The 27701-nt window shown below is 35.2% G+C and overlaps 1 protein-coding gene across 3 annotated transcripts; it reads left to right on the top strand.

Annotated features, from left to right (window-relative positions):
- The first annotated feature begins 5537 nt into the window (after window positions 1-5537).
- Window positions 5538-27701, top strand: PDLIM3 (PDZ and LIM domain 3). Of its 3 annotated transcripts, XM_065736964.1 has the most exons (8): window positions 5538-5759; window positions 10002-10153; window positions 11729-11813; window positions 17559-17626; window positions 20808-21071; window positions 23655-23782; window positions 24858-24969; window positions 25770-27701. In XM_065736964.1, exons 1-8 carry the CDS (start codon window positions 5667-5669, stop codon window positions 25957-25959), a joined length of 1092 nt encoding a protein of 363 aa, XP_065593036.1. In that variant the 5' UTR covers window positions 5538-5666; the 3' UTR covers window positions 25960-27701. The 3 variants fall into 3 exon arrangements, with proteins under 3 accessions (XP_065593036.1, XP_065593038.1, XP_065593037.1); XM_065736966.1 differs by lacking the exon at window positions 20808-21071 and having other exon boundaries at window positions 5539-5759; XM_065736965.1 differs by lacking the exons at window positions 17559-17626; window positions 20808-21071 and adding an exon at window positions 16954-17141 and having other exon boundaries at window positions 5539-5759.

The following is a 27701-nucleotide window of genomic DNA, read 5'->3' as shown; positions in this document are numbered from 1 at the left end:
CATCGCCTTTGCTGTCTCCCTGTTCTTTATGACCTCACTTGGTTCAAAAAGAGCCACATAGCCTGCAAGTTTCAGCGCACTGTTAATGCTTTATATGGGTCATGTAACGCAGCACAAGAAAACACATGCACTTAACTACCATTAGTATCCCAAAAGCACCAGTAAATGGATTTTTCCCTACACAAATGCAAGCATCCCTCCAGTTTTCAGCTCATGCACCCAGGAATATCACCATGATAGCTGTTGCTCTGCAGTCACTGCCCTCTCAAGATCCTTAATTTCTACCCCAACTATTGCAAAGAGTCTCAGACAAGAAGTAATAAGGCCTCCAAAAAGCAGCCTCTTCCACTTCTACCAGGGTCCACAGGCAAAGCCACAACATATGGTCATCAGAAGTATACAGAACAAATGACAGGTCCATGTGCATGTTGTCAGAGAAACTCAGTTCCAGTAAGAACAGCCAGCAGCCACTACAAACAAATTAGTAGAAACTCATTTTTTTGAACCTACAGTGTGGGAAGAACAGGAGATAAGTCTCTTGATCCAAGTATATCTCTTCACCATCCCTTTAATAACTATGATAAGCTTTCCTCTGGAAAAAGTGAGGCCAGAACTGGGGTGTCTGAAGAATTACGTTACAGTTCTTGTAGATATGTGTCATTACACAACTAATAAAGAATTTTAACTGTTTTCTTGAATGTAGCTTTATAATATATATAATGAGTTTTCAGAAATCTAACAATTTTTATGCATTATTTGTTCAAGTAATGCTTAATGGCAAGCACATCAAATAGTTGTTTAACAGCTACTTTATGCTGTGTAGAAGATTATATATCTAAGAGTCAGCATGTTAATTTATGAAGCATTCTGGACTGATCTGCTGTGCTGGCACTCAGCCTTACTAACTTCATTCCAACTTTACTCTTCTGGAATTAGCTCTTTCAATTCCCAGTGCCAAAATGGGCTTTAACTTTAAACCTAATAAGGGATTAGCTTGCCAAACTTGGAGGTGACGTTTGATCCTAGCTATTAAAGGGAGCAGAACTACCAATAACTGAATGACTCAAAAAGAAAAAACAGCAACTTAAAGAGTTGTGTTCCAGTTCTAGTCTTTAGGATTCTCCACCATAACTTTTGCTGGCTTTCAACACAGAAGGACAAAGTACTTTTCTTATACAAAATCCCTGCAGAAAACATTCAGTTCTCATAAAAATAATAAGGCATGAAATTGGAGAAGCACAATAATTAGGCATGAAAATTGAGAAGTCTTTTGCAACTTACTTTTTGGCTAAGAATCATAACTACAGTATGTGTTGACATTACGTTAGGTTCACATATAAACCAATAAAGGACAAGAAATTTTGTCTCAAGTCACAACAATATCTAACTCCAATAACATAGAAGAAGGCACAGTAGAAATACTGCAATGGAAGTAACACTTCAGGTAACCAGTATGCTAGTGGGAATCATAAAAACATAGATGGAAATTCAACGTGCATCTGTTAATTTGCAGAGAAGTTCCCAAAACAAAGCCAAGCAGGACTTCAATACCTTTGTGTGTTGTAAGCATCTCAATCAATTGAAAACGCTCTTTAGATTTTCTTTGAAAAAACAGAATCACACCAACCACATTATTTTATACAAGCCTCCAATTCCTACTTTGCCTTTTATAAAAAAGGTAAAGAAGGAAAATCAGTGCATAAATTTCAGGCAAGGTGAAAACTCAAAACAAGCACATCTGTGATTAGCGAAACAAGTCTTTTAAAACAGAAAATTACAGTTTCTTTCAACTTGCTTAGGTGTTCATGAAATAGAATTCTGAAATATATTATGATTGCAGAAATTTACTTTCCACTTATTTTTGTTTAGACCACATCCTTAACATAGACTTTAAAAGGCTCTAATGCACCTACTCCCCACTTTTTAAGAAGCTTCTGGTAGAAAAGAAGTAAAAGAGAGCATATACCCAACTTATTGAGTCTGCAGACAAAAAAAAATGCATCCTTTACTCAGTACCTGACCAGCAGAGAGATGCACATGGGGATGAGCCGTAGGAAAGCCACTTTCCACCTCACATTTCCCAGCTAATGCCTGGCACAGGAGTACATCACCAGAAACCCACTCCTCCATGCTAGATGCATAAGAAGAACACTAGAGTTGCCTGTCATATGATTAAGAGCATGGAAAAGGATTTCTCCTTTGCCAGGAAAACATAAAGACGGTTTATCAAACATCTGCAAAAGAAAGTTGATATGAATCAGGATCCAAGTTATTAACTATTCCTGTTCCTTGGCAGTACAATTAGAAATGACTTCAAACTGTACATAAACAATCATATCTTGCAGCTTTGGGAATCATTGTAAAATTGCTAACATTTATTATGAGGAGATTTCCCATATACCCATGTGTTTTGAAATAGAAGTCAGGCCATGCAGCAGGGAATATTCTGGCCTTTCACCTCTGGAAAGCCAGTTTAAGTACATACTGTTCCACATGTGCAAGTGATTTTCAAGCTCCATTTAGTATCCTAGGCTGTTACTGTCCAAACTTCACAGAGAGGCTCAGTACGCTTCATGACAACAAGCTCCAAAATAGGTCAGGTGTATCACAATTCTGACCCCAAATGCACACTTTGAGGAGTTTTGTTGTTTTTTTTTTTCTTTCTGCCAAGGTTTATTCTCGTTCTACAGCCTGCAAAAAAGCATTCCAGTGCTTTAAAGAAGGATGAATCAGTGTTAAACATTTGTTTTTGTTGGTTTTTTTTAGTAATGAAAAGAAATCTAATCCTATTCATAACTTTATTTTGGGGGGTGCATCCACTGTATTGATTTATCAGGAAAAGATTTCCTTAGAATCATAGAACCCTTAGAGTTGGAAAGGACCTTTAAGTGTCATCTGTTCCAACTCCTCTGCAATGAACAGGGACATGCACACCTAGATCAGGTTGCCCAGGGCCTGATCCATTCATGCCTTGAAAATCTCCAGAAATGGGGCATCCACCACATCTCTGAGTAACCGGGGATACATATATATATTAATTTTATTTTTGTAAAGTGATGGGGAAAAGAGTGCATAGAGTTAAAGCTCAACTAGTGACACATTAATAAAACAGGATCCAGCAATTGCTGTCCAGAACAACAGCACCTTAGAGAGTAAGTCCTTCCAATTAAATTCTAAAAAAAAAAAAAAAAAAAAAAAAAAAAAAAATTAAAGCTCAGTCTCATTTGAGCATTTCACTGCAATTAATGGCAATCACCTGTACAGTTAAAGATTAAGCCTGCCCTCTCCCTACAAGTTTCTAATGAGAGTAAAAGGGATGCAAAAGCACATCTTGGTATAGTAGAGAAGCATGAGAAAGCATGATGGACTTGTGAGAGAAAGTGTGATGGAAGCAAGCTGAAGTTGTTTCACCAACTAGCAGCTGTTCCCAGATGATCAGATGTCCACCCTGTAGATACTTCACCAGCAGTCAAAACACTTAGCAGGCTTTGAAAAGAACAGGATTTCTAAAATATTACTAATAAAGTTTACATATTAAGATAAAACTCAATATATTCCTAAAAAGAATTTGGAAGACATATCACAAAATAAACAAGTTGTACAATTACTTAATTTTTGACATCAGAAACTATGAGTCTTATCACAGAAATTCTTATCTGAATCCCTCACTATTGCAGGATGTACTATTTGAGACTGCCAGTACTCTGTGAAAACAGAAAGGTGCACTCATCTAAAGAATGACGTTTACCTAATATGCTACACATGGCCAGCTAAAAACTGGAAGACATTACAGGATTCATTAAGAGTGGGGGGGAGGGGGAAAGGGTACCAAACTTGAGTGTGTTTTCTCTGTGAGAGACACATTCTGACTTTGTATGCGTAATAGAACCTGGCAGGATATGGAACCGCACAAGCAGAGCATCAATATATTGAAGGCACATGTTGATTCAACCTCAAAAACAATCAGATTAGAGTATATACACTGTTCAAAAGTAATGAAAATTTTTTTAGTCTTTAAATCATATGAAATATTTAAGCTAACACACTCGATATATGCCTGGAACTAAATACCTGCCTTGTTTTATTTCTCTCAATGCGTCTATCTTCCCTAATGTAAGCTGACCTCACTCCCAAGCTCCTGACTGTCAAGTTACAAACTGATGGAGGTCTATTTTCTCAGTTTTCTTTGAGAGAAGTACTAACATCTGTTTGGTTCATATTAGAGCGTGAAATATCTCAGAGACCTTTATATTGTTAAGAGTATATTCTGGTCAAGAAGACTATCAAAAACAATCACAACAAACACTACTACAGTCTCTACTAGCAAGCCACAAATAAAGGAAAAATTCCTCAGAAATTCTGATGTTAACTTTCATAACCCACAGGAAAAAAGTTCTCAGCATATGTTACTGGGAAAGACTTTTACTGTACATATATGAATAGACACAGATAAACTCATTCAGCAAGAGGCAGAAGCCAATTTCATATTGAAATTCACAAATAAACATGTTACCCACACCAGAATTTATACAAATAGAATGAACCTGCATTTTATTCTTGCATCTCACTTATTCTTTTTCTGTCCAGAGTCCCGTCTAAGAAAGGTAAATGCATGGGGTGAACAAAGGTGAATAAGGCCTCAGACATAAGAAAGAACAGGGAATTAAAAACAAAAAATAAAAATATACATATTCTCAGTTTTTATAAGAGCCATAGATACTGCCATAAAAGAGGACAAATACTGGGCAAAATGAAGCTTGAACATTTCACATGTTCAATGTGAAATCACTTCAGCAATATCACTTCTAAGCAGAAATCTGTAGCAGCTTGATAAGACAATGAGTGAACACATACATCATCACTGCACAATTCCTCCTCTTTCTGAGCAGTATAAAAGGGATGAAATCAGAACAAAGCTGAACTAGCTGATTCAAGAAAAACAAAAAGGATGGAGAATGCTACTGAATTAACACCAACAATCTAGAAAAGGTATTTGGAATTGTCTTGCAATTGTAGATTTCTACAAAAAGTAGAGGCATCATCAAATAATTCTGTATTTCTCTTCCTCAGTATTAGAAATATGCATGACATCAGCCCAAACTTCTCAAGCCGTTGGAGTTGGTGCATGCCATGCTCTCGAGTGACTGTGGCTGAAATACTCAGCTGAAGGGCTGGACAGACTTTTTACGGCAGCAAACTATTACATTACAAGTAAGACAAGATGTGAAATGACAGCTTGAGAGGGAAATCTCCTTATATTTGTTTATATGAAACCATGAGCATGCACTGTACATTTAAAGCAAGCACCAGCAATACATAAAGCAGGCTACAGGGTGGCTTTACAAAGCCAGAAAGACATTGCATCCTGGAGTTGACTGATTACAAGGCTGAAGGGGATGTTGAAGCAGCAGATAAAGCTGATGTACTTGTAAACTTTCCAGCTGAGGCTTTATTTGTCTGGTTTGGTACTCCCCTCGGTGGGTGGGGAAGCTAGGGACTGGCTGACGTCACCCAGAGCAGGGATAAAGCACAGTGCTTGGGGTGACCACGACATCCTGAGAGTCGGCTACCCTGTCCTGCAGGTGCTCAACACGCATCTTCCTGCAGCTCAGCCCCTTGCACACACCAAAGGAAAACGAGCAGGAACCGAGGAGCATCCAGCCACGATGCCACAGAATGTTATTCTTCCAGGACCAGCACCCTGGGGATTCAGGCTCTCGGGAGGAATAGATTTTAACCAACCTTTGATCATAACCAGGGTATGTGCACTGTTCATTTCCTTTCTGTTTATTTTATTTGACACCTGTTGCAGACTTTTGCCCTTTACTTTTCCTAAGTTCAGAGATGAAGCTGTGAGCAGGTCAGCAAGCAGCTGCTGGCTCTAAACAGAGCTAGCTGAAAGCTAACTGCTTTTAAAGTTTTGTGTAACATTTCTATAACTGTTTTATTGGTCTAAAATAACACTTCTAATTATACCTCAAAAATGAAATTCAAGTGCTTTGGCAGCAGGAAAACTCTGCTATGATTTCCCCAGGCATTCAGATGAGAAAATTAGTTTTGAGCCTCTGAAGGCCAGAGCCCCACTGCTCCCACTTTCACCGCCAGCCTGAGCGCTCACCGGGGAGACACTGTCTGGCAGCAGATCCTGGTGCCTGCAAGTTTGCATTCTGCAGAATCTCTGTGCCAACTTTCTGAGATGAATCTAACTTTAATTAAAATCCACATGTTGCCAGCAAAGACAACAGTACCTGCTTTTACATCTACAAGTTTTCACTTCCATGAATGTTAAATCAAGGAATTATCAAAAGTTATCTATCCTAGATACACATGAAAGAATTTGTCTGTGTTTTCTGCCATATTTAGTAACAGACAATTCACATTAACTCCCTACTAAAGGGCAAATAGTTTAACAACTTACTTGAAGAAAGAAGCATACAAAACAGGCAGCTGTTCTGCATCTACAGATATATGTATCCTGTCATTAAGTAGATCTGTATTTTTTTTATTATTATTTTAAAAAGTGTTAAATACATTAAGGATCAGAACTAGTCCCCCTTACATTTTTGCTGCTTTTTAGCACCTCTATCACACAAAGTATGCAATGCATGAGCCACCAAACCCCCCAAAACCTTCCCCCTCCCCCTCCAAAGCCCTGCACTATGACTCAACATATACACTATGTCTGGTATTAAATAATCATCAAAAGCCTTGAAGGTTGGATGCCACTAGTGATGCCTTACAGTAAATATGCTTCTAAACAGAAGTTCATAGAAAGTTTAATCACCAGCACTTCTTATATTATACCAGAAAAAAATTAATTCTTCTAATCACTTACTCCAGATTCACACTAGCATGAAACAACTTACTTAAGTGTAAGTAAAAGAAAGTGCTATTTGACTTTACAAAACCTCACAATAAACATTCACAGGATATAACAAAACTTCTAAGCAAACAGGAGACAAAAACAGTGAATAAAGAAAAAAAATCTCTGGATATTTTGGGGCCTTCATTGCCTTTTATGGGCTTTCAAAAGAAAAATAGTTTCCATTATCTCTAATGAAAAATATTTTAGTGGTGTCTGGTTTGTATTTCCTTTGTGTTTAGATTAAGTGCAATGAAGTTTAAAACTACAGTAACAAAGGATGTTACTATAAATGTAGCTTTCTAAAGAATAAATGATTTTACAATTGACTCATACCTACCAAATGACTTGCAAGATATAAGTCACCAGCTTCCAGCAAACTATGGCAATACTCAAAAATCACATTGCAAGTAGAACTATGAAATAATATATCTGTATGAGAAAGAACATGTTTGAGTCTGCTTAGCTCAAGTTTAATAATTTTCATGGTAGATTTGTTTAATTTTATTTGTTGTGTTTTGTTGTTTTTTTTTTTTATTTTTATTTTTGCCACAGCATACATTTAGAAAACTCTTCTAAGAAGTATTTATGCTGTAGATCTTGACCACTAGTGAACAATTTGCATTTGATTCATAAACCCTGCTTCTGTAGGTCTAGGTGTTCATTTTATAAGAAGAATCAACAGTAATCCATTCACGTTTGGCTCAACTCTCCTAACAAGAAATAGCATTCGCTATAAAACGGTGGATAGAAATTATTTTCAAACATTTTAAATAAAACAACTGGACAGGTGTACGTTTAGCTGACTATAATAGCCCCTTGTTCAACAAGAAAAAGCTTTTACTAGGACAAGTCAGAGAAGACCACCACAGAAGAGATCACCATACACCTGTCTAATGAACAGTTGCCATCTCAAAAATTCATTTGCATTGTAAAGACCACAGATCCTGTTCACTGGGAGGATGGAAGAACAGGAAGGGGAAATAAAAATAGATACATTCAGTTAGATTCTATCAAAAGTAACCAGCTAACTGGAAATAAGGAAAGTATTTTTTTTTAAATCCTTGGAACTTTATATATATAGACACAAGAAATTATCTAAGCAAAACTGATCAAAACCCCAGTCTTGGAGAAACAGAATAATTTCCATCCATGCTGAAAAGTAGATAACATTTTGGGTCATGTCTTTAGAGGAATGCAAATCTAGACTTTAAAGTCATGTTAAATAAAGCATTACATAAAATTAAAACTTGTGGAGGTTTGAGTAAATAAATGGCAAAACATTATTATGCCTAGATTTCAATTCTGTTTTACTACAGTTACAGATCACAATGTAAGTATTTATATTAACTTCATGTTTAGCCTCTCAGCCTGCAAACATTCAAAACTTTTCATAAACACTTAAAATATTTATGAAAGTGTATCATGACAAGCGTCATAAGTCTATTAAACATATTCAGAATATTTTTCTTCCAAGTATCATAACAGACACTATCCCACGTGGTTTAAAAGTTATTTCTGTCAATATCTCAATGCTCAACAGATATCTTTGTATGTATTCAAATACTGAGGATGCAGGAGCAATAGATGTGCCTTACAGACACGTCTGAAAGAGTAAGAAAAAAGTTTTCTGAAAGCACCAATAGGGTCTATCTCCTGAAGGAGGAATGGCCAAGAAATACTGCATTCATAGCACTGTTGTAAGTCACATTTCACAAGTCACTAACTAGTTCCTTAAGAAAACAGCATCACTTATTGAAGTACCTGCAATATCAATATTATAGCTGTAATACCGTGTGATCTCTCAATGCACAGCCTGGTCCCATTCCTTACTTGGGAAGGAATAAGAGATGTTATGTTATAATGTTTTGCCCATTATATTTAGAGCATTAGAGAAGTAACAGACATTCTAATGCCAGCAGCCTCTCCTGCAGTTGCCATTCCGTGCACGTCCTCAACATGTTAAATGAAGTGAGAAGCCATCCCAGGCTACAAGGAGAAGCATTATCCTCCCCACCCATTTTTTGCTGCAGTGATTTAAGTGGTCTCATTGTGGTTCATTTAAACTAGCAGATGTTGACAAACAGATAATTTTGGAGACTCCAGACTCAGAATCTGCAAGTAACTTTTGATCCATATTCAAACTGATTACTCAGGCACCTTAACACTTCGTTTAATTAAAAATAAGTAAGCCCACCTCACTTACGGTAAGGAGGCTGTTGAGACTAATCACCTCCAGCTGGCTACAAGCACCTGTTTTGAAGGCTTACTTAACTGATGTGATAATAATACATGCACTACAGCTTGTTACAGAGAAATAACAAATTTACAAGTTGGAAAGCAGAAATAAGGCCTGCAAAATAAACCTTAAGTTCCTCAAGCATTTAAACCAACTGAACAGAGATGGACAGCTAAAAAGAGTAAAGAATGACATTTGTCACTGTTTCAATACTGATACTCTTTTGAGTATATGATGTTTGGTATTTCACCTGAAAAGATCAGGGCTACTGTTACTGAAGTACTTTAATGAGTTCAGGATCCAGGTTAGACATGAGTAAAGAGAAAATATTATTTCAGTATTATCAGCATATTTATGAGTATTTACATAGAAAATACAAGAAAACAAGCTAGCAGGAAATACACTAACTGCTGTATGTTGTTCTTAAGCATGGTAAGCTCGCAAATACCTGTTTCCACAATGTTCCCCAGACAATGGCAAATCATACATGTGAATGTCAAGCACCACAACTGTCTAGCAGTGTACTACTTCGCTACTGCATGAGGTTTTGAGGGAGAACTTAAACACTTTTTTCAAGCAAATTACCCAACGGTAGTTGAGACAAAAGGCTCAAAGTTGAAGTAATTACAGAAATTGAAGTGGAACCTATTTAAATCAGAAAGTGTGAAAACAATTTTCATCTACTTTGAAGTTATGATGAACAAAGTACATCTGTGTTGATCTGACAATAGAAGTACAGAGAAAAAAGCAGAACTACAAAGGCAAGGCTTTGGGGAGAAATCAGGCATTTGTTTATGTACCCACTACTCCCACACCCAATCCAGCAGAAAATAGGGAAGCACGGTGAAGTTCATCAGTTTTTAGGTATGAATGCAACTTCATTCAGAATTTGTTTTTCAGATTACACCTGGAAGCAAGGCTTCTACTGCCAACTTGTGCCCTGGTGATGTTATTGTGGCTATCAATGGCCTAAGCACAGAGAACATGACACACAATGATGCCCAGGAAAGAATTAAAGCAGCTGCACATCAACTTTCCTTGAAAATAGAGAGGTATGTTAACACATCTGCATACTTCTGAAAGAAGATACTGCACAATCGAACAACTAAAGCACTGCAACCACGTAAAATAGTTTTGAGAATTTCACAAAACCTTTCAGATTACATGCACACAGACCTACCTCACCAACTCCACATCAGGTAATAGTCCGTAGAAGGTATCCTCAGGAACAGGATTAACTTCATCAGGGAACGCTCCTGAAGAATCACTGAGCTATGAACCCTATCCCTCACTACCTCTACTGACTTCATAAGCCTTATATTTACCATAAGGAAACAAACAGTTCTTAACATTCTTAGGAAATAAAAAGCTGGTAAGGGCCATAGTAGAGCCCTTAGCTAGCTGTCACTTGCTTAGTTACCTCATTGTTCTACCACTCAGTTCCAGGTGCTTATCACTGCCTCCTACTCTGAAGCACAGAGAAAGCTGCTAGGCTATCTTTCCAGTTAAGGAAAGGAATATCACAGTAAACTTTTGCAAAAGAAAAAAAAAAGTTATCTTACCTGAAATACAGAAGTCCAGAAATTTACTGCAGTGATTTCTCTCCACTAAAGCTACCAAGAGGAACAACATGCATCTTCATATCCCCTAAACAAGTTTGCTTAGCCTTTAATCAAAGTCACTTTCCCACCTGTCTCCAAGAATCAGACAACTGACCAATGCCCTCAGGGAGACACAATACTTTGTTCCAGCTGACCACAATATTCCTTTCCAAATAAAGGAGTATTTTTCTTGGATGGAGAATTGTCTAGTTACTAGAGACTAGACATTAGTTCAAAAACTCCTACGCTTAATTCCAGTATGTCAGTCTGTTATAGGCTGTTACATACCATTTAACAGCTCTCTTAAGAGGTATTTAAAAATATGATAAGCATAATTTTCCATGTGAAGTTTCTGCAAATATAAAAATACTAAATATTTGGATTTATTTAGCAAACAGTACTAACTGTGTACATAGTATATTAATGTTTAGTTACCATTGCAGCATTCTAAAATCAGCTGCCAAATTTTCCTTTGCCTGAGAAGACAGAATTGTAACTGACATATACACATTTGCTATCTCCACTGAAGCAATTAGAAGAATTTTCTGTGCAACAGCTATTTGCAAATGGATATACTTTGTGTACCTAGATTGTACCTCTCCTCCATTAAAAAGCAACTGTTCCACAGATACTGCGGTCGTGAAAAATATAAACCAATGTTGAGTTTTAGGAAAATTCCTTATTATTTGCACTTATTCGTGCAAAATATTAAGGGTTTCTAAAAAGCTACCAAACCAAACTGTAAAAAGCTGGCTCTGCTCAGAGCAGAAAGGAACTAGTTTTCCTTCGTGTTCCATTAACTGATAACAAATTATTTCCAATTCTTCACAATCTCAATAATTGAAAATATATATATATACTATTTAATACCATTTACATAGAGTACACAAATATTGTTGAAGTACTCTCATGTTAAAACAGTAACAAAGCATAGAACAAGCTAAACTTTTGAACTACACTACCTTTTACATAGAGATATGTAACAGGAATTCAAATTCTTTAACTTCTGCCTTTCTTATTTTCTAGGGCAGAAACTAAATTATGGTCCCCACAAGTTGCAGAAGATGGCAAAGCAAATCCCTTCAAGATAAATTTGGAAGCTGAACCACAGGTATGAATTCTTTAAATTTACCTAAGTGTTTTCATTCATCTATTTACACTTCAAATGATCTCACTTGTGGTCATTAAAATTCTTTGAATATCACTCTATCCATTATCTACCAGTTTAAGCAAATATGAACCACCATAGTTTCCAGATATATGGATATATATATTCCAGATATATGAGCATCATCTTATCTGATGGATGTTTTAGTTTTTCAGCTACAAATAAAACAAAATTTTAACAAGTTACAACACATTCTCATTTTTCTTTAGAACTGTACGTATCTCCATAGTTCTACTGTGGAAAAAAACGCCTCCTTTTATTCTGATACTGTTTAAGTTGCTTTAACTCTTTTAGAAACTTTCTGATGTCAGGAATAAATCTCAAACACCAATGCAATGTACCCATCACATCTCAAGAGTCTTTTTGATGTAACAGGTAATGCAACGGGGAAATTCATTAATGTTCAGTCTCTCTCTTTCCATGCACTTTTATATTATACTATAGAACTGAACATTACAAAACTGTTCAATACCAATGCACTGATCAATAAGCAAATGATTCACCACATCTAAACAGCCCAGTCCTGTTTCTTGAACACGAGCAAAGTAAATACATTCAATTTAAATCCTCCTCTCTCTTCAGGCTCATAACCAGTCCCCGTGCAAAGCTTTGAGCAGAAGTTTCCATGTTGTTATCTGTTAATTGTCTAGCTGTCATCTTTAACTAGTGCTTTATTTTCTTCGTCATTCCTCCTTTAATATACATAAACATTTGCTGTAGTCTCAAGAGAGAAAAGAAAAAAAGCATTCTGGTTGCAGGCCAGGATCAAAGCAAGTATGTCGAAGTGTTTATTTTGTGCTATCCCAGGGAAAAAAGAAAAATTAAGAGCAGATTCAGTTCGAACACATTCTATGCAGTGAATGCTTCCACCCATTCTGTTCTCACAGTTGCACTCCCAAACATGAATACAGCATTCCAGTGTTCCAGTTCTCTCTTTTCTGCTCTAAGGCCTTTATATTAAGGCAAACTTCAACAGAAACAATCCACCTTTTTCAGCAGTAAGAGACAGTATAATGAAGAAACAAAACAGCTATTTTGAATGCATATTTTTGTGGAATAGTTAGGATTTACATAGAAGACACAGCAGTAGAACAAAGTCACTACAGACTACAGAAAATTATGTAGATACGTATTACAGGATCATAATCATGTACATTGCATTTGCAAGAGGAACTGTTAGTTAAAAATAAATCACAAGACTTCACTAAGTGCTATTTGGCAGGCTACTGAAAAGCAGTCTCCAATGGGCTGTTAGAAAAAATGTTTGTCCTAGATTTAAATAGCCCAACCTCTCCATATGGTAGAGAGGTATGTCTACTTCTTTATCAGAAAATCAGGAGTACTAATTAATTTTGATAAATAACAGAAAAGCAGCACTGTTTGTAAACAAATATGCTGAACCATCCTTGAGATGATTTACATTTTAGTTAAATTCTTCTGTCAAAGAACATCCATCACTCTGATCTGAAAAATTATAGCCTTTTTTTCTTTAAGTGCTGAAATGTTAAACTTAATTTTATGGCTTATTTAGTCACAGCATATGAGACCCTGTGGTGTGTATACCAGCAGCACAAACAGTGCAGAATGAACATTTTCTCAGATGACCATTTACAGCACAGTTATAATTCGTTCTGCGTAAATCACAGTAGTGTGTGCTGCAGTCAAACAATGAACATAAGCATTGAAGGTCAGGCAAGTGAAACAAAACTCAAAACCAGTACAGTACGGCTTCAAACCTAAATCCCTTATACCCAAAAGTACTGACTGGCCTGCAGAAATGGAAAATCACTGAGTTGTATAAAAAGCATTCCCTCCCTCTATATAACAATTACTCAAAAGGCCACAGATGTTATAAAGGTAGTTAGAACTTTTCACTTTTGCCAGATATATGATTTAAAGTACACTAAGAAAGTTTCACGAGGGGGGAAGTCAATAATTTAAAATCCATTAGAAGCTAACTGCATAAGAATAATTGAAGACTTAAACAATCTTCTTAGTGACTTTAATTTGCAAGCTAATAAAGATAGTTATAAATTGAAGTAAAACATACTTTAAATAGTTCAGCATATCAACACAAGGCCAAAGAAAGCTTACTTTATTTCAAGAGATGGAAAGTGTTCTATCAGTGCCTGGAGATGGTTATGTGAAAACTGATAAATAATTAATACCATGCATAGTTGCAGCTAAGGAACAAGAAACCTTTACACAGTGGAAAGCTTTTGCATTAGGCTGAGCAGCACCAGTCATCTGGAAACTGAGAGAGGCAATTGTCCCACTAGTTTTTCCTCTGGCTTCCAGCAATAGTTGCTGACCAGGAGTCACTCCTGAAAGCTCCACATTCCCATATAAGAACCAACCACTTCATTTTGTTAATCTGGAGCAACCTATAGCACAATGAATAATAGGAAATAATGGACTACTTGAAGTACTATTAATACAATTCCTTCACGTTCTGTATAAAAGTAATTTAGAATAGAGGGCTCTCAAATAATATAATTAGGAAGAGAAAAATCAAAATAAATGACAAAGTGAATCTTAATTAAAAAAAAAATTTAAAAAAGACCCTCATACATACCTTTCTACTATATTGTCAATGTAAAAAAATGCTATGACCTGTAACTTTTTTTGTTATCTACAATTCTTTTAACCTCAGGTAAAATTGTTTCCATCACAATTTCTTGAACTGTTTTTATTTGGGCTTCATTTTTAATTGCTTCTATCTCTGCCTTTGAACCTTTTGTTCACTGTTACTAGACCCCTGGTCATGAAAGACATTAGACATTTCTTTGAGATATAAATACATTATGTACCTAGGTAAGTCTAAAAATCTAAACAAAATAGAACAGTATCTACAAAATTTAAAGTCTTTTACCACTTCTAGTCAAGTACTGACAGGATACAACTACACCCATGCTGTTTTGACGATCTAGCCTCTCTTCTGTAACAGCATTCACAGATAAAGATTTTAGTCAGATGGTATCTCCAACATGTAAACCTGTGGGTCCTCATGGCAACTATCCCCAAAGAATGTCATCATATAATTTTTGCTGCATGCATTTCTACAGACTTCTGGGGCTGTGTTCATTCTGTTCCTGATACTTGTACCAATGCAAAATGTAGTTAGTCATGCATAAAGGACATTAGTCAAGTAAAAAAAATTAAGAAATGAAATACCATAATTATCACACATTCCTGATTAGGAATTTCAACAACCTCCAGTTCTCATTTTGCTTTTGAATTGAAAGAGAACTTTTCACAGACTCAGTAAGATCCAATAAACACAAGAGCTGGACTATTTTTGCTGCTGTATGTTCTGTCATTGACATTTTATATGAAGAGATGATTTTAAACTAAAAAGGAATTTAAGTCTAATTAACTTCAAATGCTTTTTTCACAACTGTTTTATTGTAAATATACTATGATGCCATGTGTTCTGTGCTGTTCATTTGTCAACAAGAATTAAATGGGGTAAAATGACAATGTTCTTTGTTGTTTTTGTTTGCTTTGTATCTTACATGGATTTAAATATTTTTTAAATATTTTCATATTTATTATTAATATATTTCATAAAGAAGACATGAACCTAAACAATAGTAGCTTACTTCCCTTTACTAATACGTTTTCTCAATTGCAATGCAGTTCTGAAAGAAATTGCAGACTGCAAGTAAAACTTTTGTGCACATCTGTCTGATTGTTCCTGTCAGTAGTCTCTTACAATGTAATGCTGCTAAACACTCCTATTTAATAAAGCTGCTTTTATTGTTTGCATTTCCCAGCTGCACATTTTATATAACCATGACTTTTCTTTCTGTCTGTTCCTAGATATGTTTCTGTAACTTTTGTTTTAAATGAAAACAACAGAGCCAGTTCACATTCAGGTTTTCATAATTTCATAAACAAAAACCTTCAGGTGTCAAAAACGGGTTCATCCTTATCTAATCTGCTCTTATTACCTTGAATTACCCCAGGGATTTAAATATTCAAATTATATTGTATTTGTTGCTAATTTGCTTTAACATTTTTTTATTTTTTTTTTTACCATTCCCAAAACCTAGCATAACCTAATAGAGGCACTTCTGATTCAAAATAAATAAATACTTTGTTTAAAAATTGATTTACCAGAACAAGAGAACTCATTTGCATAGCTTGCAAGATTTAACTGAAAGACCACAATTGCAGCAGAATAATTTTAATACTGAAGATGTTGGGTATGTCACAATTAAAATTCCACAATCTGGAATAAAATTCATACAGGAATCTCAGAACTTGAACTCTCTATGGGTCCTAAGACACTGTGTGATAGCAATGTAATTACATAAATTGTCTGTAGTATTGTAGATGTATTCCTATTACTCCAATCACATTTTCAAGCAGAGAAATCAGCTTTCAGGAATAAGAAAGGATACTGAATGTGCAAAAGTTCTGTGCTAACTTCAGATTTCATCCTCAGTAGATTTGTTGTCAAGTGGCCTAAACCTTGGGAAAACCAAACACCAGGTAAAATACAAAGATCCACATCCAAAGACAAAACAGAGAATTGGCAGAGCTAACCTACAGAAGTGCCAATGATCCCTGCTATCTTACCACTGAAACTTCCAGTCTCAAAAGAAGGATACCATTCAAACTGCAGAAACCTCTGTTAGGAATGAGACCTTTTTAATCTATGGATCAAGTGCTCACATGGCACTGTCTCCAAAAAGCACTGCAGACAGCAGAAAAAGGTGAAGGACTACAGATCAAACACTATACCCACTGAATGTTTCTACAAGATTAACTTAAGCAGTGTAAAATACAGAGAATACAATACGTCAGCTCACTCATTTCTTCTTAAGCTTTCATCCTACTCACAAATGTGGAATGCCTTCTGGTTGCTCTAAGGCAGAAAAATAATCTCTGAATGTGTGTGGCTTAAGTAGAATAGAGAAAATTCATGGAAAAATACAGTGTGCCTGCATCAGTTGAAAAATAACAGAGTTGCAAAAGTTAAAAATGCAAAGATTAACAGTACTGATGACAGTTTTACTCATAACTAGCTTTGGTGTGCATTGTAGCTCTGTGTATTTTGTCTGCCTATCATGTACAGGAATTCAAGCCTATTGGTACAGCTCACAACAGAAGGGCCCAGCCTTTTGTTGCAGCAGCAAATATTGATGACAAAAGACAGGTAGTGAGCTCCTCCTATAATTCTCCAATTGGTCTGTACTCATCTGGCAATATACAAGACGCACTCCATGGACAGCTGAGGAGTCTCATTCCTAATGCATCACAAAAGTGAGTACTGGTATTTATTTATAATACACAGTCTTTTTGTGTTCTGTTCTGTTTTCAGTTAAAAAGTCCAGCTCTTGCTGTTTCGTTTTGTTGTTTTTTTTCCTGATAAACATGAGTTTACTGATTATCCACAAAACTAGTGATAAATGAAGAAATTTTTTCCAACACAGAAAACTCTACATTCAGCTCCGTAGTAACAACACTGCAGGTAGCTACAATTCTCCCTCTCTATTGGTCTGCAACACTGCTATCATCCTTTTCTAACACCTTTACTCTGCAGCTTTTAAACACCAGGAATGTACAAAATAAACAAGGTTACTTCCTAATTACAATTTTAAAATGTTATCAGCTACCTTTTAAGTAGAAATAAACATTTAGAGGACAAAGGAAAATATTTTAACCCTTTTTTCTTTACAGGATATAAACTACTTTGAACACAGGCATAATATTCGTCCCAAACCTTTCATACTCCCAGGACGAAGCAGGTTATAAACTCTGAGTGTTGTGATGGGTTTGGATGCATGGTGTTATTTTTTAATGGATACTCACAAACTGGATTAATGTAACATACTGAGGCATTTGAAATTAACTCATGGTAGTATATAATGTATGGCTGAAGTTTAAAAACCTGAAGTGCTTGACTGGCAGGTATCAGGCTCAACATTCAGAATTTCCAAAAGAAAGCAGGACCAGGCCCTACTCTCAGTTTACAGATACAATTCTGAAGTAACTGCATTCACAATCCTGATTCAGTTGACAGTGTGGCACCAAGTACTTACTGTACACTTACAAATCTACAGAGCTGTGAAATTCTGTCCCAAAACAAATGTGTGAGATTTCGTCACTTGCTAACTAAAAGGTAGATAATTCTGCAAGTTATAGCCTAGGCCATGCAGAGATTGTAAGTTAAAATTTCAGCACATCACTGTTCAGAAGATAACCTAATGACTAACACAGAGCTAAAACAACTACCTAATGTTACAGACGTGTTAATCTGTAAAATGCAGAACAGCTTATATATTGACATTGTTTCAGCATAATATTCCTCAGTCATAACTGGGAGCAGAATGTCTAGCTTACTACTATTTCCAGTATTAAATGCAGAGAGAGGAGGGAAACAAAACAAATTCTTTGGCTGGGAAGACTCAAAGAAGCTCAAAAGTGCTCAAATACAAAATATTGTGATCTTATCTTTTATGCTTTCTAGCAGTAACAGGTTTTACCAGTGGATTTAGTGTTCTGTACTTCATTCTAAAGGTCAAAAAATGCCAGTATATTAGTTATACTACTACAACTCTGACAACTAGATTGAAAAAGCAGAATAGCTGATTCCTGCATATAAAGGACAATCTCATATGAACTATCAGTTTTGTAAGATGTATTTTTTTTTCACCTGAGTGACAAAGAGGAAACTAACAGATGGATAGAGCCCCATCCTTCTGTGAACAAGAACAAAAAACATAGAATGGAGAAAACATGCCAATCTCTACTTGGAACATGATGACAATACAGGAGAAATGATAACACACTCTTTAGGAAACATGTGGCCTCTAACTACAGGCAGCATTTATATGTACTGAGAACTTCCTTTTGGACCACGAGGTACCATTTGCAGGTATCTAACCAGATTTATAGAAGTTTAAATGAGTGTACTGGGAACTTACTCTCAATTGCCCAATATTTTTAGTGATAACGCTGAATTAAATCAGCCATCTTCCAGCTTGTTGGGTAAAAACAATCAACCTACCAGAAATGCAAGAAGTTTCAGAATTTTAGTTGGGTAAGGTCTGGATGATGTTCTAGCATTGCAGAAGTCTATATTCAAAGACTGCACTCTTTCATGGATTACCTTAATTCTACAAAACCTCATCTGTCACACAGTTTGTCTCCTATTTTTTCATCAGTTTGGCTGAAAACATATTCTTTGTAAAACATTGCAAAACAAACAAACCCCTCCAACTTGACCATAAATATCTCGTTAGAACAGACAGCTGAAGGTAAACAGCACTTTGATGACAACAAGAGCTGATTCTGGGCTGCGGAACTGAACTAACAATCAACACTAGCCACAGCTTTGGACAAAACTAACCAGAAATTGTGTTTTATATATGATTATATTCTGTTTATACTTCATTCTGTTTTAACACTTCAGCTGCTAATAGCAAGATTTATGCTTTCTCTGCTCTTTTCCTATTTTTTTTCCATTTGCTAACAGTATCAGCACTGACAAAGCAAGATACTGCAGAATGCAAGGGTGGTATTTTATTTTTTTTGTAAAAACTGAAATTATAAGAAGTCATATATATTAATATTTTCAGCTGACTCTTGCTGGCTGATGATACAGAATTTGTACTTTTGGTTTAAAACGTGCATAGCCTTTCTGAAATTAGATTTCTTTTGATATCTCTTTAATTGTAGAAAATGCATTTCCCTTTAAATTTTTAAGAAAGTGGTCCTACACAAATTCTCTGTTGAATTAAGGGGAAAATTTGAGGTCTTCTCCATACAAGAGTATCTCCTGAGCAGAGTATTGTATTGCACAGTCAAACTGTGAAATACAATATTATTTTACCAGTTTACACAAACTCATTCAGAACTAATCACAATCCTGATACACAGGAAAAAGATTAAGCATTTATCATCTTTTGGTTCTGAATATCGTATAAATGCTAACCAATTACACAGCAACAGTACAAAAATATCCCTGAAATCAAGGAAGCCTCTGAGATGATCTGAAGAAAATACTGAAGTCTTCAAATTAGTGACACTGAAAGACATCCAGCTTAATGTTTATATTGTTTTACCAGGCCTTTTTTTAGAGATGTCATGTTAATGCACAGTAACTTTACTTCAGTAAATACATCAGTATTTCTCCAAAACTGTACACCTTCTTTATTTTATATATATATATTACATGTAAAATCTGCTCCAGAAGCAGTAAGCTGAATTCTCTATTCTTGTGAAGGACCATTTTATATTCTGCTGAAAAAACTTCCATGTAGAAAAGCAAAAGTACAACATACTGTTAAAGCATTTATTCTTCTATCAAATTTTCAACAAGTACTACAAATAAAAAAGAAACATATTGTTAAAGTAAAAGAAATATAGCTCACAGAATTTAAGAAAATCTGGGAAATGTCATATTCATTATTTTACACTACTTTACAGTAATTTCTTCAGCTGTGGACTGAGATGGATTATGAAGTACAGGGCTAGAGTGGTGCATTTATGATTCCAATATTGCTGGTGTTAATTCTGTCACTGGCGTGTACAACTCCCATAATCTCTGTATGCTACCCTTTTGAGATCTTAAGAATTACTGGCCAACATCAAGTTTTATGAAAGCTTAATTGGTCCTCAGTTCAAAATGCAAATTAATATTATGTTCTGAAATATTAGATTTATTTATATATTTAATGTATGAAGAAAATGCTTGCCAGAATTTTAAGGACTGCTTTATAACTGGCACTCGTGCTTTTTACAGGAAAATGCTTTTCAATGAGTACATATACTTTTGCTTTTCTCTACTTTCTCTAATTCTACTTTCCTGTATTTGTTACATATACATGCTTGCTAACATCACTGTACTTTTTGTCTTTATTCTCTATAATCTGATGCGCACTGCACACCTTTCTGCACTCTGGCTATAATCTGTAATTAACACAGTGGATGCAGCACTCCTTCGGGGATTGACTGTGCCAGTGGACGCAGTACCCCCTCGTCAATTAGCACGGTTAGCTCCATCTGCCCCACCGAGCTGAAAGCAGTGTCTAGGATGGCCCCTAATGTTCCCCTGGAAATGGAGCTTCCTGGTGTCAAGATTGTACACGCTCAGTTTAACACACCTATGCAGTTGTACTCAGATGACAATATCATGGAAACACTGCAAGGCCAAGTTTCTACAGCTCTGGGGGAAACACCTGTAATGAGGTAATTAGAGCAGTACGCTTGATATTTATGAATATATGACTTTAGAATATACCAGCAATCGTGGGCTTTAATAACAGCACACTGTTCCTTCAAGAATGTGTAAAAGGGTTAGAGACAAACTAATTTATATAAAGGCAGTCAGTGTTTACATTAAATTATTAGTAGTTAATTATTTTTATCTAATATAGTTAAAGAGGTCTTTCGGAATTTATAATTAACTCTTTCAGAGGAAATAATCTTACATTTGTCGTGAATAAATAAAAGTTGATTAAACTACCTGGACTATTTATTGATTGGTCACTCCAAATTAAGATTCCAATTTCTATCATGCTGTTCTTATTTAATTATTCTTAATAAATTATTTTCATTAATCGTTAATGCAATATTATTATTAACTCAAATTTATTTCGACTGTTGAAACTGAAGTTAGGAGATCTTGTGGACAGATATTCATACTATTTAACTCCCACTTGGGACAATTCATTCAGTAACTAGCTTCTGTCCAAAAAGAGCCAGGATTGATTTTCTAAGCCTAAAACTCTATCTCTCTGAATATCAAAAGATGATTTATGAATTTTAACCACTACAGTAACCAAAATTCAGGTAGGAACCTTGTGAATATGGACAGCAGTGATGAATAATAAAAGGTTTTAAAACACTACTGATTTTTTCAAGTTACAATTCATCATTTTGGTTTATTTTTGCTTAATAGTACTTATGTTTTACAACAGTACTTAATAATTTATAATGCGTATAAGTGTAAACTAAAGCTAATTACTAATACCTTAAATAAGCAAAAATCACTGTCACCAATAAGCTTTCTTCAGCACTTTGAAGAACTGGGCTGTAACTAACCATAAAAATCAAATTTATAAAGAAACATTTATGTTCATGCTAATTTGATGAACACAAAAATGTACTTCATCTGAGTGATATTAATCTACTGCATTAATATTTACCCTCAATTATGCCAACAAACAAAAGAATAGAGAAAAAGAAAAAAGCCATATAGCTTTTTCTTTAGTAGATTAAGCCCAGAGTAATCAGATTCCCCAAATGCGTGTAGCATTCTCAGTTTGAGAACTGACTTTCTACACAGGTTTGAAATGTCATTTCTGCTGTGGGATTCATTTTCACTTTGAATGAATTTAGGAATGTTAACTTAGACTTGTTCCTGTTTTTTGCCTTTTTTGTGTAATTGTATTATCACTTGTTTGGATTCTAGGAATATTTTAGTCAAGAAGAGAGAAACGAGGGTCTAAGTTTGCAATAGCAAAAAATTTTAGAAGTAACCTTACTCTACAGATTAAATGATGAAAGAACAAAATGGTATTTTCTACACACAAGCTTAAATACAGCTCAGAGCAATTTGTTTGATCACAGAAGATACAAAGAATTAATGTAAACAACAGTAGTTGCTATGTATCTGCCCAACTGCAACTGCTCTTACTGTACTAGGTGGCAATCCAGACATTTACCTGGGAAGAAAACAAAATCATTGAACTCAAAAACAGCCTAATTCCCTAGGGAATTAGTTGCTTATTTTTCCAGTGGCAACTTGTCTAAGATACAGTAGGAGGACAGAAGTAATAGGAAATTCAAACTGGACATTTACAAAAATACTTGTGAGATAGCAGACTTCACTGAAGTAAATTTTTACCTAATAAGTTCCAGTAGCATTCTGAAATTTATGGATGTCACACGTTCAGCCTAACCTTCCCAGTGCGTGTAGTCATCTGCCTTTCTCTCAGCCACTGAAGATGTTAGTTAGCTTGATCAATTTAAAAAGTTCAGCACAATTTAAAATACCATGGAACATTTTTGGTAAAAATACTTTGTTTGCAAATAATTTTAAATTCAATCATGAAATGTTATCTGGACAATAATTTGCCTTATATTTTTGTCATGAAATTGCTATTATAAAAGTCATGACCCATTCTAATTTAATTTTAAAAGCAGATTTTCCATTCACTGGCGTTTATCTGCAAATGCAGGACCTACTTCAGTCTCTGTTACCTTCATAAATTAAGTAACAATTAGCTTAAGACAAATAATCATTATTGTAACTAATGAATGAGCCAACATAAAATAAGTATGAATACCTTGACTTCATGGCACTCTCCCAGAGTTTTTGCTTAGGTTTTGGCTGACCCTATGTAAAGATATGGTCAGTGATTTTATCAGCATTCCTGAAGCCAGCTGCTGTGAAAATGGAATTTCTGGATACTGGACCAGAGAGCATCTGGTAATACAGCAGTTGATCACAAGAATGCAACTGCTTTGAAGTTAAACATGAGTATTGGCCTATTTCCAAATGCCATTAGAGCCAGAGCGGTAATTATGGAAACAGCGTCATGAGTTTGTAGACTTATTTTTGTAGGAATTCCGTGGATGTTTTTTTCAGTACATTAGGCTCCAGACAAGTCTATATAAAGCAGTGCTACCTGAAGAAAACAAGTTTTTCAGCAACTGGAGAAACTCATGTCTTTATAGCTGTTTCCTGAATAATGTTCTATGTCTGGCAGAGCTATTTACTTTGATGTCTGTTAACTGTGTTATCTGCTCTTCCTCCCTGTGATGCAGTGACCCAGCTCCCACGGCAGTGCCTCAGTCCGACGTGTACAGGATGCTGCACTCCAACCAGGAGGAGCCCAGCCAACCCCGCCAGTCTGGCTCCTTTAAGGTGCTCCAGAATTTAGTCTCCGAGGAAGGTGGTTAATAATGACATATTCTACCTGTTCAACTTTTTTTTTTTTTTAATATTTGTGGGAAAGGGGAATTTGAGAATAAGAGAGATCAGAACTATACAAATTTCTGACAGCCCAAGTCTTTTTAAATCTGACAAATAGTACACAAGCCTAGTAATAATTTTCTCCTTGCTTTTATGTCTAGCAGTGCCTTGTGTTAATAAAATGGGGATGTTAGTTCAAGCCTGATAATATACAAAATAGTTTTTTTACTGAATGATAAGCTTTATGTGAAAAAACTATTGGGACACCAAGAAAGAAAACACACTCATCCACATCCAGAAAAAAGAGAATCTTAACCCAGCTTCTACGTTAAGTTTCACTCATTCCCTTTTCATTCTAAATAAAAACTAGAGCAAACAATACCATTTACAGTCATATTTCCTCCAAATAAAGAGATTTTGAAAATAACAAGGAACATTATTATAAAGACTACAAGTTTCTAACATTTACAGTAAGCATAAAGAATAAAATATAACCAAATTTAAGCTAAAATGTAAATATTTATAAATATTTGTAACTTCTCCTTTTAAACATTCACCAGAAAAGGAATATATGTATCTATTTTTTCTGTTCACATACTATTATGGGATTTTATTTGGCATCTTCTTCTGTAATTTTATATTTATATCATGTTACAAATCTTTTCAAATTCATTATATTGTTAGTTGCATAACTAAGAAGTAAGCTTTCAGAGAGATTTTGACTATGTTGAAGATCTATGTTAAAGCCAAATCTTTCTCCCTCCCCTGTTTATACCCAAGACCTGCTATCAGAGAATTTCTGAGTGTCTATGAGATACAGAGCAATATATTTTTAATCAGCTGTATATGCTTTCTAGCCACAGTACATAATATTGATCCCAATTCTAAAGACATGGGATCAGGCCCTCTAAACTTAAATTGAGAAACTTAATTATTAGTTGGCACAAGTGAAAACTTGTAAACACATGCAAAAGTGCATATTTGCAGGAAAAGATTTAACTGCAGCAGTTGCTTTTGTATCAGCCTACATTTAACAGAAATGTTTTGAATCTCAGATGGACGTCCAGTGGGTACAAGAAGTGTGAAAGCACCTGTAACAAAGATACCTACTGGCCTGCCTGGAGCCCAGAAAGTACCACTGTGTGACAAATGTGGGAGTGGAATTCTGTAAGTTGTTTCTTATATATTTTAGAAATCTCTAGCTTAAGTGCACGTTTCCAAATGTCCCCATAAACCATAGAAATGCTCTCCCATTGGTGACCTTTCCTTGTACTAGTAGAAAAAAGCTTCTAGAGAATAGAGATAAAAAAATATATTGTTCTAAATCCCAAATCATTAGCTTGTATCTTAGACACTTTCAATACGGAGGATTTCAGTTTTGATAACATACTATCCAAGTTTTAGTGAAGGTTTCTCAGGATCTTTTATAAGTTAGTCACTGACACACAATGATGAAAACAGCAGTTACACATGCTGTGTTGTTTGAGGATGTGAAATCTCAAGGTTGTTCAGTAGCATAAAGCATCTTCCTCAAGCCAGTGGGAGCATGAAGAACACTCCGTGATCCATTTTGAATCTATCAGTTTTATATTTTTATGACATCACTAACTTCAGCAAAGAATAAAGCTAATGATGAGGAAGTACATTTTATAAATTGGTTTATTTATTCAGCATATTAATAGATGAGACTATACCTTCAGTGTTGCAACCAAAATAAAATGTTTCTTCAAGCTCTGGTTTTCCAATGAGCTATTAGAAAGCTTACATCATCACCTCTAATGCATTTTATATTCTACTTACTCAAACTCAACATACAACTTTAAACCCTCTAGAAGTTGGCAGAACAACCAGAGAAGCAATTTAAAGGCCTTAAGAGAAACACCTAGAACTTACTTTGTGTTATTTAGTTTGCACTTTAAATTCATATTAATTGGTTGTTGTTTTTTTTTTTTCTCATTTTTACACAGAGGGACAGTGGTGAAGGCACGTGATAAATACAGACACCCAGAATGTTTTGTGTGCTCTGACTGCAATCTTAACCTGAAACAAAAAGGCTACTTCTTCGTGGAGGGCCAGCTATACTGTGAAGCTCATGCACGAGCTCGCATGAGGCCACCAGAGGGATATGAAGCAGTTACTGTTTACCCAAAATGCTAGTCTTACATTAGCACACAAATACATGCATGCACACAAGAAGCCATTAACAGCTTAGAACTGCAGTACAACTGTCAGGACTTCTGTCTGAATTCAAAGTAGCAGCTTTTAAACCTTCTCTTGTGGTATTCTGAGTGAGGTGGAAGTCCCTGTTAATCAGGGATAACATACTTTACCAGTACAATTCAGCTAAGATTTTATCCTTGAAGTTGCCAATACAACTCAATGGAGTATAAACTAATCAGCTGTGCAGGAATAAGAAAAGAAACAAACAAAAAACAATTGAAACATCAGGAGTATTACATGATTACTGAAGTATATGCACCCAAGTGCTGTAATTAAGACAATATTTTTAACACATGTTAAGTATCTAATATCAGTACAAATAGCAAACCAATCAAAACCCTCACTATGCTACAGGCTGGTCCCTACCAAAGAAAGAAACTTTATCAATCATTAGAAAGAAGCTATTTTACATGGATAGTAAAAAAAATTGGATGTTCATGCCTGTTTCAACCACCTATAATTCCAACTATCGCCAGTGTGTGCAAAAAGTAGATTCTGCTTAATCAATTTGGGGTTATATTTTCTTAATTTTCTGATGCAGCAAATGTGTTAAGAACTGAACATAATTTCATACAATAAAATGGCTAGTATCATGATGATCATTTAGTAAGAAGCAAAATAATTCCACACTGTTTAATGATTTGCAATGAAATCAGCTTTCAGCTCTCACATCACTTAGCAGAAAATTATTCTGAGGCAGGCACACCAATACACTGTATTTTGGAAAAAGAAATTATTCTATTAGCAACTCACTGCAAATTGAGAATGAAAGTAAATTTAAAAGCCTTTCTACAGAAAATATTTTTTTTCAGGGTACTGTGGTTGTTTGTTTTTTACACTAGCTTATTCAATTTCCATAATATGAACAATGGGAAAATATCACCATAGTAGCTTAATTGCTGATAATTAAAACTTGGATAACTTTAAATATGACTGATAATTAACATATGCAAAAGAAAGACCTTTTATGAAAAGCCTGGTGAACTCTCAAGAAATAAAAAAATCTGAAAGAACAGTTTTTATCAATTTCTGAATTTCCAAATGTTTTTGAAGGGCTCCATCGCTTTCAGGTAGGTATGCCAGCTGCATACACACATGCATGTGACAAACTTGGCCTTAGCGTTTTCCAGAAATATCAATACAATACTTAAATTCCTAGCAGAAATGAACAACGCAGTGACAAAGAATCTTACTTTTTCTTACTCTAAAATATAAAAAGCTTAAAATGTAAGAATTAGTAATAAAAAAAAAGAAGCTGTATAGAGCTTAGAGTGAATACCAAACTTTTTGAAAATACGTTTGCATATTCAGCTACTTTAAAAGCTGTTTTAGTATTATTTCAGAATTAAAATATTTTAAATATGTATGTGTCACTGTATTCAGAATTTAAATCTGAAAATCAAAAGCATATAGAGACACATCCTTTTAAAGGTCATCTTGTGAATTATTTCCTGGGACGAAACATAATTCTGCTCCTTACATATCATGAAGGCTATAAATCGTATTTATATTTTTCCACTGATAAAGCCCATATGTAAATCTGAAAATCATTTTGAAAGTGAGAGTGCACACGTCTATTTTTACAAACTTGTAATGTCACTGGTGTTTTTAAATAATTGCTTAATGTTCATTTCTTTTTGGAGCAACTGAAGGTAAAAATAAATGTATACATATGATAA

The sequence above is a fragment of the Cyrtonyx montezumae genome, unplaced genomic scaffold (genome assembly GCF_038088225.1).
Source record: "Cyrtonyx montezumae isolate F1298 unplaced genomic scaffold, pur_monq_1.0 scaffold_2, whole genome shotgun sequence".
Lineage (NCBI taxonomy): Eukaryota > Metazoa > Chordata > Aves > Galliformes > Odontophoridae > Cyrtonyx > Cyrtonyx montezumae.
Note: the sequence above shows the minus strand (reverse complement) of the source record. Positions and strands in the feature narration are given on the sequence as shown.